At 42.1% G+C, this 18,272-nt stretch overlaps 1 protein-coding gene across 3 annotated transcripts in view; it reads right to left on the bottom strand.

The window, feature by feature from the left end:
- Positions 1 to 18,272, bottom strand: part of CHD5 (chromodomain helicase DNA binding protein 5) — a 2,140,358-nt gene that overhangs the window by 236,878 nt on the left and 1,885,208 nt on the right. For all 3 annotated transcript variants that reach the window (XM_044063016.1, XM_044063014.1, XM_044063013.1), the window contains exon 35: positions 17,707 to 17,902. In XM_044063016.1, coding sequence (XP_043918951.1) covers positions 17,707 to 17,902 — 196 coding nt within the window. The remainder of the gene's footprint in view (positions 1 to 17,706; positions 17,903 to 18,272) is intronic.

An 18,272-nucleotide genomic window follows, 5' to 3' on the forward strand; every position in this document is an offset into this window, starting at 1 on the left:
CTTTCTTGCCCGTCACATCTCCAACACTTGCTATCCACCTGAGGATAAATTCTTTGGAGTCTACTTGGGGTATACAAATACCTATGTAAACACTTCCAGGCAAAGATCCTAAATCTACTACACTTTGTTGCATATCTGGCAGATAGACATATATCCTCCCATTGTCTCTTTGTGAATTGCTTATCCAATCTATCTTCCCAATCCTTTCTAAGCTCCTCTGATTAATTCTTATAATTACCATTCAGTATTTTATATGCTTTACTAATTATTCCTTTTTTAATGGCAGCTTCTGTTCTAGATTCTATTAAAAACTCTATAAGTGCTGGTCTTTCATTCAGAAGCCCCCTATTTCTTCTCTTTGCCTATACTCTGATATCATTCCTTGATAGAGAAGGAAATCTCTTAACCTGCAGTCCAAATAAATTCTTGGCCTCTTCCCATTTTATTACCTTTCCCTTTCTTGTTATTTAATCCCAATACCTTGGTTCCTTTGCCAGTTTTCTCCATACAATAAATTCCAGCCCCCTCTTGCCAATTAACTGTATCCCTGACCACAGTCATCCCTATTGGCAGAATTTATTTTCTCCATTCTCGTGCTGGTTTGGTTCTTTAAATATTCCCTGGTATTCTATGAATATAACACTGAATGATTTTTGTTGTTCTCCTTAAGTGTCTGAATCCAAAATCCCAATCTCTCCTTATTTCTTGAGCCTCTCCCCTGTATCATTATCATTCCCTTCCACTTTGAATTATAGTTTTCTGTGTGTGCTATGTAAAAGAGCCTTAACTGCGTTGCTCTGAAATACCTCCTCAGATTGGGTAATCCTAGTCCGCCTTGTTCTATTGGAAGAATCAACTTATCCCACTTGACCCTTGCTGTCTTCCCTTCTCAGATAAAATCCTTCAACTCTTTTTTAATTGTTATCCACAGCTTCTACTCTGGTTGATAAAAATATGTCTGACCTGTATATAAGATTAAAGGGACTAAAAACATTTTTAACGGCTTGTATGTTAGTATCTATAGCCATATAGCAAAGCTTCCAGTTTCTCAATTTTTGTATTACCTTCTGTTTAGTCTCTTCCCACATATCCTTAGCTGACACAACAGTCATTTCTAATCCATACTCCTAAATACTTCATTTCATCATGTTCCCATAAAAATTGATATTGTTGGATATTTAGCCTCATTAATTTTATATCCTGAGAAGATTTGAAACAGTCTTAAAATGTTCCACAACACTGCAATGTTCCCTTATGGTTTCGTCATCTATAAAGAGTCTATATTAGAACACTGAACATTCAAAATTTCGAGTGTTCTAATATCGACCCGTTTTCAGCGAAAGCTGAAAATATCGAAGAAACAGAAAACCAATTTTTTTCCTAGGGAAGGAATTTGGTTGTCCGTTTCTGTTGCTTCAGTATTTTCAGCGCTGTGGTGGAAAGTTACGGGTCTTTTCTGGTAAGTGTGCGATTGTGTGGATGTGAGGGTTAGGGCGGGTTAGATGAGTTAGGGTTAGGGTGCGGGTGAGGTGACTGTGCGATAGTGACGGACCTTAGGGATAGGGTTTGGGTTAAGGTAAGTGGATAGTTAGTGGTGTATGTATAGTTTAGGATAGGGTTAGGTGTAAGAGTTTAGGTGTATGTGTGTGGATTGCTGTTTGTTTGGTGTGCTTGTGTTGTGTGTATGTGTTTTGGAACAGCAAATTTTTTCCCTAGGAAAAAATTCACTGTTCTGTATGTTCGATGTTTTAAATTTTCGATTCATAGGGTTCGATATTAGAACACTCGACATTTTGAATGTTGGGTGTTCTAATATAGACCCTAAAATAATATCATCTGCAAATAGAGCCAGCTTTTCCTGACTACTATACTAATTATAGCCTTGAATTTTCAAATCTCTTATTTTCTTTGCCAATGGTTCTAAATATAATGCAAACAACAAAGGGGAAAGGGGACAACCCTGCCTGGTTCCTCTACTCAAGAAGGAGTTATCGGAGAGGACCCCACCCACCTTAATTTGCACCTCAGATCCCACATATATTCTTCAAATCAACCTTATAATTGTATCAGGGAAAGCAAATGCTTCCTTTGCCCTGCTCATGAAGTCCAAGTATACTCTGTCAAATGCTTTCTCTGCATCAAGACCCACCAATACAAGTGGTATTTTCTTACATTCTGCTTCCGTCTGGATCATCAATGTTTTGTTAGTATTGTCAAATGTTTGCTTCCCCTCCACAAAACCACACTGATCCATATCTGTCAGTTTTGGTATCACTTTTGCCATTCTTTTAGCCATTATAGACATAAACACGTTATGATCATGGTTTAGTATTGAAATGGGCCTGTATGAAGCTGGATCCGATGGATCTTTACCCTCTTTAGGTATTACCGTTACCACTGCCTTCTTCCAGGATGCTGGTACTTCTCCTCTTCTGAAAATACTGGTAAACAAAACCTTCCAGATCTTTATCAGTCTTTTCCCTCCTAACTTCCAAACTTTGATAGGAATACCATCTATTTCTGCAGACTTTCCTGTAGATTGGTTATACACAGCCGTTTTTATTTCATGCCTTCTGATCCTGTTACTAATTGAGCCTCATGCTGCGGTAGCATTGTCGCCTCACGGTAAGACGTTGTCTTGTTCGATTCTCAGCTAGAGCATCTTCTGTGTGGAGACATGCGTGAATGGGCGTACCTTCGTTGAAGGTTGTGCGTCAAGGCCGGCAACTCGGCACATAAAAATATACTGCCAATCATTAGCGGACCGGAGTTCCGCTGTGGCGACCCCTAACCAGGAAAAGCCGAAAGACACAACAACTACCTCTAATTCGGGCATATTTAATTCTTCCATAAACATTTCCATTTGTACCTTTTCTTGATTTCCATATTTCTCTGCTTTATGCAACCTTTCATAAAATTTCCGCAATATTTCTAATACTTCTACAGGGTCTCTTGTTATCTTTCTTGTTATAGGCTCCCTAAGCTTGATGACAGCCCTTTCCACTTTCTGTTGCATAAGTTGTTGAGCTAAGTTTTTGTGCTCTAGAATTATTATCAATAAACAGTTGCTTAACAGCAATCTTTCTAAACTCGTACCCTTATTTTTTGTTTAGCATTCTGCAGTTGTTCCTTTTCTTGTTCTGAAAGATTCCCCCTATTTTGCAATACTTTAACATTTGTCAATCCCTCTAAATAATTCTTGTAACTGTTTAACCATATCTTTCTTTTATTTCCAGCCTAGTTTTAAACTCCACTTTAATTTTATCCCACTCTGTCTTCTCTAGTAGCTCTTGAATTAATTCCAAAAAAAAAAAACATTCTTTGAATTCCTCTCTTTTCATCTGATAGGTGGGAAAGCGTCAGTGTCTCATGTTTATTTTATTACCTTGCGTTTTTATTTTAGTTACTATTGGTGCATGATCTGAAATAGTTATTGGGTGCATTTCAAGACCTTCAATTAAATGCACATGTTCCTGTGAGATATAAAATCTATCTAGCCTAGTCCAGTTTTTGTATCTTGGTGGGTAATATGTAAATTCACTCTGAACTCCTAGTACTGAATTCACATCTTCCATGCCAAACATTTTCATAAAAATCTACCCTCCTTTGTTATATTTTCCCTTCTAGGCCCCCCCCCCCCAGACACATCTGCACTGTTGCAAACCAAATTTCACTCTCCACCTATAAGTAATATTCCTTGTTGAAAGCTGATTATTTCTCCCAGAATTTTCTTAAGCTGCATTATTAAATGTATGCCAGTGTAATCCTCCTCGTTGGCCAGTAACCCATTAGTACTATGTATCTTCCATTAACTTTTTTTCCCTTTTCTATCACTATTGGAGCTCCTCTTGCAATTAATATTAAGTACTCCTTTTCTTTTGCCCCAGATATTCTGCTGAACAACCATACTGAAAAAAGAAGTTATGTCTTACCATAACATTCCATCTGTGTTGTTGATCTTCTTTCATTCATCACTGATGGGGTTCCGAGCCCTGGGAACCGAGTCGGCCTTTTGCCAAGCTCGCGCCAGCCAAAAACTCTCGAGCTAAGCCTCTACCCAGAATGCCCTTCTCCCTGTCACCTCAGATCGAGTTTGCTAGAGATAGAGAAGTAAAGCCGAGGCCACTTCTACGCAAATACCCTAGGACACCACTTGGACCCAAATCATCCCCCAGGAGTCTCTCAGTTTCTTTACTTTTAGGTCATCTCAATATCCGCAGTATAAATAATAAAATTGCCCATCTCCATGCCCTCCTTGATACTCATTCCTTTCATATCCTCTGCCTCACAGAAACCTGGCTAAAACCTGTAACTAAAGATAATGAAATAATCCCCCCAGGTTATAACATATTGAGACTAGACCGCACAAAACGTAGGGGTGGGGGAGTAGCACTACTGTATAAATCCACCCTACAAATCTCCTCCATATCTTATAACCCTCCTCAGGATAGTAAGGCTGAAGTTCTTATCTCCCAACTTCAACTAAACGCTTCCAAAGCCCTATATATTATCTGCATCTACCTACCCCCTGGTAATAATACCACTGCGGTAGAAGACATTCTAAGCTGGGCATCAACTTCTTACCCACAAGAAACTAGTTGGTGATTTTAATACTGACTGGAAATGTATTAACGCAGAAAATCCCTCATCACACATTAATCTTCATGGCTTTAGTCAAACTATTACCACCACCTCTAGACTTAACAAACCCAAAAACAAAGAGAGTATCTTAGACTGGATACTCATTAATAGGCAACAACAAAGTTACAAGGTAGGTACTCTGCCAGATGACTTAAGTGATCACATGTTAACTTACATTATAAAACAAAAGAATGACATCCCTAACACCCCTACTTACAAGATATCTCGAACCAACAAACATTTTAACCCTGTGTTATTCCAAAATGAACTTAATGCCTGTAACTGGTACCCACTAAAAACTCTCCCTCTTGAGCAGGCAGTAAAATATTTCAACTCTAAATTCTTAACTATCCTTGATAAGCATGCTCCTAAACGTTCTATCAGAATGAAGTCCAAACCTGCCCCTTGGCTTTCAAAAGAAACACGCCAACTCATATTGCTTAGGAATAAATCGTGGACCAAGTGGAGAGCATCCAAAAATATCTCAGAGCGACAAACATTTAAACAGCTAAGGAATACTACTAAAAAAGCTATACTGACTGATAAAAAAAAAAACTACTATTGTAAGCTTCAGCAATTGCACCATGACAATCCACAAAAATTCTGGTCTAACATTAATAGACTCCTTCACCCATGGCACTCCAGTACACCACCCCCTCTAGGGGCAGAAAAAAAATACCTCCCTTCAAACTGCCAATGCCTTCAATACCTTCTTCACCGACACCATAAAATCTCTTGCCTGTCAACTGTCCACAAACAACTCTAATCTCCAGTCATCTCTACCTAATACTCTCCCAACTTTCCAAATTAAACCCATCGCTACCCCGTATATCCAAAAACTTTTACATAAATTTAAGCCATGTACCCCCTCTGCAGACCAAATACCATCTGAATATCTACAAAAAGCAGCCAAAGCAGTTGCTTATCTGGTATCCATCATTATAAACAGAACCATAAATGAAGAAACCATCCCAGACATCTGGAAAATCTCCCATATCATTCCTCTACATAAAGGTGGAAACTCCAATGAGTATTCCAACTACAGGCCTATAGCTCTCTTATCACCCTTAGCAAAAGTTATGGAAAAATGTATTCACCATCAACTAATTAACCACCTAACCCAACATAATATACTAGCTAAGTGTCAGCATGGATTCAGGCCAATTCATAGTACCTCCACAGCCCTCGTATCTTTCACTGACTCTATCAATAAAAACCGTAACAACAACCTCCTCTCATCTGCACTCTTTATTGATCTGTCAGAAGCCTTTGACATGGTCAACCACCGCCTACTCCCAAAAACTCTTGAATCCCTTGCTCTTGACACTAAGGCCATTCACTGGTTTAAGTCCTACCTTAACAATAGGCAACAAGCAGTCCTTTGGGAGAATCAACTATCTTCCCACCTGCCAGTCTCCCTTGGAGTCCCTCAGGGCTCCATTCTCGGTCCACTTCTATTCATAGTATTCATCAACGACCTTTTCTTAGCAATCCCACAAGCTACCTGTATACAATATGCAGATGATTCCACACTCATATGCTCTGCCAACTCCACATCTAAACTTCAATCCCTAACTCAGACAGTATTCAACTCAGTTGAGGCTTGGTTCCTAAAACGTTGCCTCCTTTTGAATGCCAAAAAAAACAAGCTCTTACTCTTCACACCTAACAGTAAGTCCCCCCCAATCAATTTCTCAATCAAATCAAATAATGGTACCATCATAACCCCAGACTCTACCACCAAATTATAATTGACAATAACCTTTTATTTGACAATCGTATAAATAACATTATAAAAACCATAAATAGAAAATTGGGCTCCCTATATAGAATAAAACACTTCTTAACACCAACAGCCAGAACTACAATTGCCCACTCCCATCTAATCTTCACTCTTCTCTATGCTTCCCCTATATATACTAACCTAAAGAAAAAGAATCTCACTAAACTAACTAATTCCTATAATAATATTACCAGGTTTGCCACTGGGAACCCATTTAGAACGCACTACTGTCTGAACCTAAAGCAGCTTGACTGGCTTGAACTAAAAAACTTACTGATACTTTCCCAACTTACCATTGTTCATAGGATATTCTACCAACCTAACAACACACCGATACTCTCCGACCTTATTACCCCCTATGCTAACCTCAATTCCTTACGCTCTTCTACTAAACTACTGGCTAGAACTACTAAGTCTAATAACTTAGCAGGCGAATCCTTGTTTTCTAATACAGCTGGAAAATATTGGAACATGTTGCCATCAGATCTAACGGTACTTTCTTCCTTCCCACTCTTTAAGCAAAGGCTGAAGCAATATCTTAAAACACACTGGTTATGCCCTTGCTGTTACCCTGACTAAATGTCTGCAATCTCTTTTGTCATTTTGTCTATCCTGTCTCCCCTCACCTTTTTTTAACACTACCTACCCCTGGGTAGCAGAAACTGTTTTAAATTATTGTTGTAAATATCATATGAAATAACTGTTAACATACTGTAAACAACCTCATATATTTCATTGTAAGAGTACCTAATTTCCTTTTTCAAAGTTTTTTTTTTATATATTTCTGTAAATATTTCTTTTTTTTTTCGAATATGGTGTTTATGTATATAGTATGACCTTGTAACTACTGTTCTCTCATTTATTTTTTGTCTTACATTTTTACTTTTTTCTCTTACAAGTGTGCATTATAAATTTTTTGAAAATGGAAATATATCTAGTTGGACTAGCCCGGTTAACAAATGTAAAATAAAATAAAAATAAATAAATGTGATGAATGAAAGAAGATCAACAACACAGATGGAACATTATGGTAAGACATAACTTCTTTATCTGATGTTGTTTATCTTCTTTCCATTCATCACTGATGGGACAGAATCCCAAGCTACCTTGAGATCCATGGGCGGGCCTTATGGAAGAACATTCTATTGAGCCGAAGGCAGCTCTCCCTCTGGAGACCAAGTCTAATTTGTGATGACTGATAAAGGTATGAGGTTTAGCCCAAGTGGCTGCTGTGCAAATCTCATCCATGGAAGCCCTGGAATGGAAAGCTACAGATGTTGCCATAGATCTAGTGGAGTGAGCTTTAACCTTTGGCATAGTTTCTTTTGTGAGGGAATAGATAAAATGTATGCAGTCCCTTAGCCATTTTGATAATGTAATGTTGGAAACAGAATTTCCCATTCTAGGCCCAGAAAAGGAGATGAAAAGCTGTTCAGACTTATGGATAGGCTTGGTCCTGTCTAGGTAGAATCTCAGTTGCCTATGTACATCCAAGGAATGTAGGCAGTACTCTCCTTTATTGGAAAAATTCAGAAAGAACACAGGTAGATCAATGGTCTGGTTAATGGAAAAATCAGAAACAACTTTGGAAAGAAGGATGGGTTCCTCCGGAGTGATGCTCTGTCTTTATGGAAGACCAGATAGGGCCTCTTGATACTCAATGCCTGCAGCTCCGAGACCCGTCTGGCTGATGTGATGGCTACTAAGAACAAAGATTTCCAGGATAAAAACTTTAGGGCACTCTTTGCTGTGGGTTCAAAGGGTTTTTGAGTCAAAGACTGAAGGATGGTAGAGGCAGAGGCTCCATTATCAAAAAACTTAGCCAAGTATTGCAGCACCGCTGTCACTGGAGCTGAATACGGGTCTAGCATGTTATCCTTAGACCAGATGGAGAACCTTTTCCATTTATCCTGATATAGTCTTTTGGTGGATGGTTTATGAGAGGCCAGGATGATATCCCAAACAGGTGAGGTGAGAGTAGCTTGCCTGGTAACTAACGGAAGTGGAGAAACCAAGCCATTAACTTGAGACTGGACAGATTCGGATGGCTCAACCCTTGGGGGTGAGTAATCAGATCTGGAAGGGGGTCCAAATCCACGGTGGGTATACTAGGTGAAGCCGAAGGAAGGGGAACCAAACTTGTCGAGGCCAGAACGGGGCTATGAGGATCACCTTGCATCTCAACCGAAGAGCTTTCTTTAGGAATTGTGAAATCAGGGGAATGGGAGGATAAGCGTAAAGAAGTCCCATGGGCCAATCATGGATCAGAGTGTTCCTCTAGGACTCCCCCTCTAGCTGATGCACTTGTTGTTCAATGGGGAAGCGAAAAGATAGCAGCAAGGCTGGCCCCAGTGGCTGAAGATTTCTGTCGCCACCTCTGGGTTGAGGGACCACTCGTGAGGCAGGAGGATGCATCTGCTCAATTTGTCTGCAATTATGTTGGAGTTCTCTGGGATATGCATTGCTGTCAGAAAGCAATTGGAAGCTATCACCCACTGCCAAATTCTCATGGCCTCTCGACACAGGGGGTAGGACTTGGTTCCTTCTTGCTTGTTGATATACCAGACCACTGACATGTCATCTGGCTGAATTGCAATTGTCCCAGAAGGGAGAACCGGATGAAAAGTCTGCAATGCTAATAGCACACCTCTCAGTTCTAGAACGTTGATATGCAGGTAGGCCTCTGAGGTGGACCATGTGCCTTGGAATGTCTTTCCCCTGGAAACGGCCCCCCCACACAAGCAGGGAAGCATCCATGGTCACAATGGCCTTGGACTGAGGAGACTGAAATAGGTGACTCCAAAGTTCTGCGTCTGGCCTCATCCACCAAAGAAGGTCCTGCTTGCAGGTGTTGGTTATGTGAATCTGGTAACTGAGGGGGTAACAGTTCGAGAATCACCGACAAAGAAGGAGCAGGATTTGCATGTGTAGCTTTGCTAGGGGCACTATTGGAATTGAAGCTGCCATGGATCCTAGGGCCGGAAGAACCTCCATTGCTGAAACCTTTGTTTGACAGAGTATCACCTGGAGCTAGGGCCTCAAATGCTGGAGTCTGTGATTTGGGAGCGACACTAGACAGGACTGGGTATTGAAAACTGCTCCAATTAATTCTATTTGTTGTGTAGGAGTAAGGTTTGATTTCTCCCAATGAATTGTGATTCCCAAAATATTTGCCAGAGAAAGCGTATAATCTAGTGCTGTTACCAGAAGATGCCTTGGTGGGGGCAGTGAGGAGCCAGTCATCCAAATATGGAAACACCCAGAATCCTTTTAGTCTCAAATGAGCTGTGACCACTGCCATGCATTTCGTGAACACTCTGGGGGCTGTAGAGAGACCAAACGGCAGGGCACGAAATTCATAATGACTTGCTCCTAGCTGGAAGCGAAGCAGACTCCTGGAGCATTTGTCCATTTTGATGTGGTAATATGCATCCCAGAGATCTATCGAGCACATCCAATCGCCTTCCCTTAAAAAAGGGAGAATGAACTGAAACGTGACCATCCAGAATTTGGTTTGGGTGACAGACTTGTTCAAGCTGCTGAGATCCAGAATGAGTCTCCAGTCCCCTGTCTTTCTTGGCACCAAAAAGAATCTTGAGTAGAATTTGGATCCTCATTGGTCTGGTGGGACTGGTTGAATGACTCATTTTTGAGACAGCTTTATTATCTCTGAAGCTACTTCTTCCCTCTAACTGAGTGGAACATCAGGAAGCTTTTTTGGAAGATTTAGTTGACAAGAAAGGGGGAAGGTGTAACCTCTGGTGATTATACTCTGCACCCACCGATCGTTGGGTGCAGAGTATAACCTCTGGTGATTATACTCTGCACCCAACGATCAGTGGTGATGGATTGCCAGGCAGCTTGGTGCAGAGAAAAATGACCCCCGACTGCTACCAGAGGTAAGCAATTGGGCTGCTTCTCAGGAGCGCTGGTAAGGCTGTTCATAGGAGGAGTCACTGGAGCCTTGGTTACGAGGACCACCTCTGCCTCTGTAGGGGAGTCTTCCGAAATTGTTACCCCTCTGCCCCTGGGGGTATCATGACCACATGCGGCACTGAAAGAACTCAGATTTTTTATACCACATTTTCCCACTCCTCTGATTACTGGAGAATGAATGTTAAGGATTGGAAAACTGTAGGCCTATGGCAGACTGGATCTTGCCATCTTGCTCGCAACTGGCTAGCGTGTCCTTCACCTTGGAGCCAAAAAGGGACGATGGTTCGCTGGGAGCATTCAAAAAGGAAGACTTGAAGGGATCTGCGAGGTCACAAATCCGCATCCAGGCATGGCGCCTCATGACAATGCCCGAACCCACTGCTTTAGCCGCCCCTTTGGTTGCATGTAATAGCAACCTCATGGACGAGTTGGAAATTGATTCCAGGGTTACGAGCTGTGAGGCCACTTTGTCCCTGACCTCGCAAGGTGGTGAGTTTTGAGAAGGACGTTGGAGCAGAAAGCTTCGGAACTGGAATGGTCAAAGGAGGAGTGTAAGAAGGAGTCCTTGGAGAAACCAACCCAAGTCCTGCAGGCACATGGGTCTTAGAAAGTATGGGTATCCCCCTGGCTACCAACAGCTGGTCCACAAGACGCACCACATTGTGTTCTGACAGGCTCCTGATGGATCTAGTGGATACTCCGGATGGAGAGTCAGGTTGGTCAATGAACGGGCTACACATCTGGCCCAGGAATGGATCTACTGAAGGGGAGTATCTGGCTCATGGTGCGAGGTCAGCTGGCACCGATGTCTCAAGTTTCGAGATCGGGATTAATGGGGTCCAATCCAACTTGGTCGAAAAAGCACTAGGTGCCAAAGTGGCACTCGGAGCCGAAGCGGTAGGTTCCAGTATTGTAACAGATGAAGGTATTGAAGGCGTGCCCTGACCCATAGTGGCCACAGGTGCCGAAGTCGTAGTAGGCATAGTGAAGTCTATTGTCGGTGCCGGAGGCAGGATCAGTGCCGAAGCTGGCGCCAGTATCTTAGGTTTCGAGATGCTCGGAGCTGACAAGGACGGAGCCATAGAGGCAGATTTATGCTCCGAGGACAACTTGGGGACCTTTGATTTCACAGGCTTACCCTAATCACCCGAGGGTGAGGACTGAACTGAGTGGGACCTCTTTTTGTCTTTTGTAGGATGGGTTGTGACCTCCACTGCAGAAATGGCCTTTGAGAAGGGAGACTTAAGTAACCCTTCCAGTATAAGTTTATTCTTGCACTCATTCAGAATGCGTTAACTGAAACTCTGATAAATGTCACAGGAAGGCTGCACCGAAAGGTGGGGCACCCCCAAACAATATACACAATCATCATGAGAATCACTGTAACTTGCCATTACATGCACAATGCTTAAACCCTGAAGTACCTTTCTTATCCGACATTTTGACAGAGAGACACTACAGGCAAATACTCTAAGGACAAAATGAAACCAGTCTGTAGTCAAACACAGTTCAAAACAGCTACACAGTCATATCACTATATTGATATATACAAGTAAAACAGAAACGTCTTATTAAAAAACACTAACAGGCTAGGAAAGAAAAGAGAAATACCAGCTATGGTATTGAAGGGATACCACAAGGGTAAGGGGAGAAGGCCGTACCAACAATGGTACTTGAAAGTTTACCAACGGGTAGAGCAAGGAAGGAAAGATCAAGGTCTAACAGTAGAAAACACACTAGAAATACTAATCGCTCACTAAAAGAGAAAATATCACAACGTTTTTCACAACTTAGCTGAGAGCTCGGCTGAAATACGGTTTTATGACTATGTGGCAAATGAGATCTGAGGTAACAGGGAGAAGGGCATTCTGGGCAGAGACTTAGCTCGAGAGTTTTTGGCTGGCGCGAGCTTGGTAAAAGGCCAACTCATTTCCGAGGGCTCATAACCCCATCAGTGATGAATGGAAAGAAGATTAACAACATCAGATCCTTTCTTTATCAAATTCACATGTTCAGTTTTTTCCAGGTGTGTCGCCTGTAGCATAACAATTTGCACTCTGCATATTTTAATATAATTCACTACTCTTTATGTTTAACTGTAAGACCATTCAGATTGAAAGACATTACAGAAAGCACCATTTTCTTATATAGTTATTATTACCATCTTTTATGTATAACTGCTTTTTTCTTAAATGTCTAGTTCCAGCTTTTATATTACATGCATATACTGTTTGGCAGGTTGGTCTTTTATACAGTTATTTCTTGTCACAGCCATTTGTGCCTATGCCACATCTTACATAACATTTTGTTTTTTGAAAGCCGTCAAATAGAACAAACAACCCCCCAAAACTCTCCTAAAACCTATTATCTTAATAATAACACACAAAACTATGTACATCTTCAAATATTGAAGTTTTTGCTTCCTAATAAGTACTTAAGTTCTAAGTTGATAGCTACACAGACAGGTTAAAGCTAACGAAAAGAAAGATTAGTCATGTTAAGATGCGTGGTACAACCTGTGCTACTAGTAAGCAGTTTTACTGTGTCTTAACCCTTAAATTGAGTAGCATAGTCTGGATACAGGTTTGCTGCATCTAGAGATGCAGCTGCACTGTTTTTACCTCTTTGTGAGGTATTCCAGCTACACATTTTCCCTTAGTAGCACTTGTGTGATCACCTAGAAGTACTACTCTTAGACCTTCCACCCTTTACCCTCTTAGATCTCTCTGGCCTCTCTCCCTCAGTTTTTGGGAAATATTGATGGAGAATTTCCTATGTATTCTTCTGCTAGTCTGGTTGATATGGGCATCCTGAGACAGTGTAGCAACAGCCTCATGTACATGAACACCTCTCTACTACTACCACCTAGGAACACAATTTGTGAGAGATGCAATTACATTAAGAACCTAGAGTCAATGCTCTCTTCCTCACAAGCTAGTATATCTGGCACTGAGAAGGTTGTCAACACAAACACCATGCCTCAAACACCACACCTGCACAACACACACACCACATACTGTATGCAAAGGTCCTCAACAAATCATTCCCAAACAAAAAGAGACCTCTGAGATACAAACATATGCGAACTCCACTGCTCACCACACCACACATAGTCCACACACCTGTGTCTCACAACCACTAAGGCCTAAACATAAACCCAACATGTAAGTCATAGGAGACTCCATTGTTAGACACACAGATGTGCCCCTCACCAGGCTGGATAATGAGAAAGTCACGGTTAGTTGTTTGTCAGGTGCCAGAATCCACCATATCACCCATGCACTCAAGTCTCTCAACTACAGGTACTTTTATGACTTTGTCATAGTCCATGTTGGCATGAATGACTTGAGACATACCTCCCTGGACTATATGAAGAGAGACATGATCAAGCTCGCTGAATATGTATCCCAGCCAGGTATGTTCCTAGCCTTAAACAGCATTCTACTGTCACCCAGAATGATGCCTCAGTACAAACAGAAAATAGTGCTTATCATAGGGTGATAGTATGCATACCACTTCCCTGAAAGATGGAATACTCTAATTTTGGTCCAAGAAAAATGAAAGAGGCTGAAGTGACACAGATCTGTACCACAACAAGAAAGCACTTACTGCATAGTATGAGAACCAGTGCCTTCAGATGTGTTACTCATCATATGACAGATCCCAGACACATTTCAAGGATTAGGGACTCCTTGCTGCTTTTTCCCTGTGCTCATACCCCAACAAAAAGCATTTACAAATCTAAATCACAGAAAGTGGGTGGGAGGTTGGCAAAATGGTTAAGGTGTTTACCTTGCAGACACAAGATGCAGGGTTTGATTCTCACATGGAGTAATTGGCTAGGCTTAAAATGTCCCACAAGGGCAGTTAGCCTAGTACTAACCTATGAATGACTTTAACAATTGGCTTACTTTCTGAGGTCATTCCAAGGGGTTCCAGTACCTGACAGCCTGGGAAGACATGATTGGCAAACCATGATGGTTTGCCAGAGATGGCCTGCATCTGTCTCCCTTGGGCTTCAGGCTACTGGCAAAGGCTCTTGCCTCCCAATAGTGCCTTTTTTAGGCAATGCCATGAGGTCAAAACTACCAACATGAAAATTTCATCAAAATGCAACTTAAAGGTCATGCTGCTAAACGCTAGGAGTCTAAACATGAAACTACACTCATCGCAAGCATCCTTAACCTTGGAAGATGCTGACATTTGTACAGTCACAGAAACCTGGTTCAAAGCTGCTGAGAGCACTCCAGCCATACTAGATTACTCATCCGATCATACATTCAGACCCCAAACTGTGGGCAGCAAAACAAAAGGAGGTGGAGTTGCAGTATCTATAAAAGACATACACACCCTCAGGCTGGTCAAACAGTATGATGCACAGGAGACACTCCAGGTGCAGTAAACTGGTGACAAGACCCCTATTCAAATCCCAGCTAGCTACAGACCCCCAACTTTGACTCAAGATGCCCACTCCACCTATCTGGACCTCTTTGAGTCTATCAAGATTGAATCCTTTACCCTGATCCTGGGTGACATTAACCATCCACCCATAGACTGGAAGAACTACTCAAATACCCACAGATTTCTTGATTTCATCAGTGCAAATGCCTTGGACCAGCTGGTCGACACCCCCACAAGAGGTGAACGTATCTTGGACTTGCTATTAACCAACATGAGTAATCACTGCAGCATCACTACAGTGTCATCCGTCCTGGTAAGATTTGACCACAAAGTGGTCACTTTCGAAGTCACCCCCCCCTTGCTACAGTCAAACATGAAAACTTCTCCAAAGCTAATTACAATCTCCTGAGTGAAGGTATAAACAGCTTCACAGCCCCCCTCCCCCTCTGTAGGAAATGACACAAATGCCCAAACCTACACCAAAGTACTATACAAGCATTTATATAGCTGCATGGAATCAGGAATATCCGACAGGACAAAATCCTCCTCCTCAAGCTGGAGTATACCTGTCTGGTGGACATCTGCGCTGGGCTTGTAAAGGCCCCAGGGCCAGTAGCCTAGTACACACCTATGAACCTATGCAATAAATAAACTCTATAATAAAAGGAAAAAATTGCTGTCCAGGGCCAAGAAGGAGCAGGTGCCTAATTGGAAGCAATCTCTCTATAGCCTGAACAAGCAAATAAGAGCATTATTGAAATCCTCCAAAGCAAACTTCGAGTCCAAACTGGCCACATCTACTAAAGACAATCATAAGGCTTTCTTCACATATGTCCGCATTCTCAAAAGAAGCACTCAGATCTGTTCAGAACTGGTGGTCAAGGGCACCAAATACACAAATGCCATAGATATAGCCAACCTCCTGGCAGGCAGGTTCAGTGAAAACTTCATCCCTCTGTCCCCCCCCCCCCACCCACCCATCAATAAATCAGGACATACCCAGCACCTGCCTCCCTCCCCTTATCTCTACGGTGCAAGTCATCACTGCCCTCTCAAAGGCAAAAAAATACAGCCTCCATGGAACCAGATAACATCCCAGGCTGCATCCTACATGAACTCAGGCAGGAATCTGCAGCAACATTAAGTGCCCTATTCAACCAAATCCTGAGTACTGGCTTCATCCCAGCCGAGTGGAGGACAGCAACTGTCATCCCTCTTCACAAAGGTAGAGCATCCACCGATCCAGGAAATTATAGACCCATCAGCCTAACTAGCCTGATCTGCAAATCCACAGAGTGGATTATCATGGACCTCATTAACAAGGACATTGGCAACCAAACACTCAATCCAACACAGTCATGTTTGTTAAATTTGGTCAACTTCTTTAAGACAGTCACTAAAGCCATGGACGGGGGAAGACGGTGCACCCTACACACTTGACCTGGCCAAACCCTTTGATACTATTCCCCAATCAGGTATAATAGATATACTTTCTCAACTAGGCATCAATCCGTATGTTACCAGATGGGTAGTAAATTGGCAAACTGGTAGAATCCACCTAGTCAAAATAGAGGAAGCCACCTCAAGCAGCAGACCCATAATGAGCTGTGTACCCCAGGAATCAGTCTTGGGGCCACTGTAGTTTGGGATATACTTTTCTGAGGTGCAGGCCAAAACCAGTGGGCTATGGCTGAGCAAGTTTGCAGATGACTGCAAGTTGGGCAGTCTCATCAATTCCCCTAGTAATGTGGGCATCCTTCAAGAGGGACTCACCCAAACAAATGACTGGTGCCAGAAACTTGGCTTTAAACTGATTGCCAAAAAATGCATCATTCCCCCCCTTTGGGGAGAGTGAGCATGCAATCAGTCATGAGGGACTTAGACACTCAGGCTGATTGTAAACTGACTTTTGACCACTATATTGCCTCCATTGTATGGAATGCTTTCTACATAGCCCACCTCATTAGTAAGGGTATCTCACCCAGGGACAAGGTGGTCATAACATCCCTGTATTCTTCCCTTATAGGACCCATTATTGAGTACAATGCCCCTTTTGGCATATACCTCACAAAGTACATGCAACAGCTGGAGAGACCACAGAGGTTCCTTACCAGGAGAATTCAGGGACTCAAACATCTACCCTACACAGATAGGCTAAAGGCCCTGTCCCTCTACTCAATCTCATACAGACTCCTCATAGGTGACCTCTGTATGTCATACAAAGCAATCTCAGGCCCCAACTTCATGGGACTGCTGCATATCTGCAAGTCAAGCTCCACTCGAGTAACCCACACGTGTGACCTCAACCTGGTCTGTGACATCAACAGAACATGGTGGTGGGACAGACTTATGTCCCAGAGACTTCCCCCTTCTGTGGAATAGACTCCCTTTCCATGTCAAACAGAGTACCTCATTAACCCTTTTTAACCGCAACCTGGATAACTGGACAGAGAACAGAAAATACACTCCTGGGATTCCACCTGTGTCCCTGCTGGACAGAGGCATTGAGTGCTGACTTGTCGGAACATGGGCTATATACTTGGCTAGGACTGTAAGGGCCTCAGGACCAATAGCCTAGTAACTTCCTATGATCCTATAAGTAGTTGGAAGCGTAACAAGCTTTCAAATGCCTGGTACAAAACAAATAACTGCAAAGCAGGCCAGAACACAAAAGACTCAAGGAGGAATGCAGGTAGTGATACTCTGTACTGATGCTTACTAACTAAGGAAAGTAAGTTATGTCATTTTGCCATATTTAACTGCTACAATACTGCCACTGTCATGAAACTGCAATGTCTACCATTTATGTTACCAAAACATTTATTTATTTATAACATACCATACATAAGGAAAAATAAATAGTGTTGTAACAGATCTAACAGCAGGTCTTGCATGCTGATTGACTGATTTTCTTTATTAGGCACCCAGTTTTCTTAGAAACTCACCCTTATGCAGAACAGCATTGGCAGGTTTATTCCCAGCTAATGACTCTTTGGAGAGGTGCTGGTGGCTTTCAGCAAGGCACTCCACTTCAGCAAGGCGAGTATTGAGTGCCATAGCAGGGTGGTTTGGATCTTGGGACATGTTTAGGTATGCTGCTCTGCGGAGTTGCTCTTCAATCACCAGTGCTTGTTCTAGTAGCTGGCACAAACCCAATATCAGTGAAATTAAAGAAAACAAAAAGTCAGTTCAATTGCAAGATAACATACTTTCAAATTTAGCATAGACATGATATTTAATGTTATACTGCAAAAATTAAAAACAGCACAAATCCAATATCTTCACTCTGTCAAGTTTCATATTGGACTAAAGCAGTAATCTTGTAGACTGAAAAATCTAATTTCCTAAATGAAACATTATCAAACTGATGTCTAACAATACAGTTGCTCACTTTTCTTGGGCAGCTGGATTCATGGACAGTTTCTGCACTGTGTACCAACATCAGCAGGGAGGCAGCCTTAGTAGTAGGGACACAATTATGTAATTTGTAAAACAGAACTGCACATCTAGC

Source organism: Protopterus annectens, chromosome 2.part1, assembly GCF_019279795.1.
Source record: "Protopterus annectens isolate FY-2018-M chromosome 2.part1, PAN1.0, whole genome shotgun sequence".
Classification (NCBI taxonomy): Eukaryota; Metazoa; Chordata; order Ceratodontiformes; family Protopteridae; genus Protopterus; species Protopterus annectens.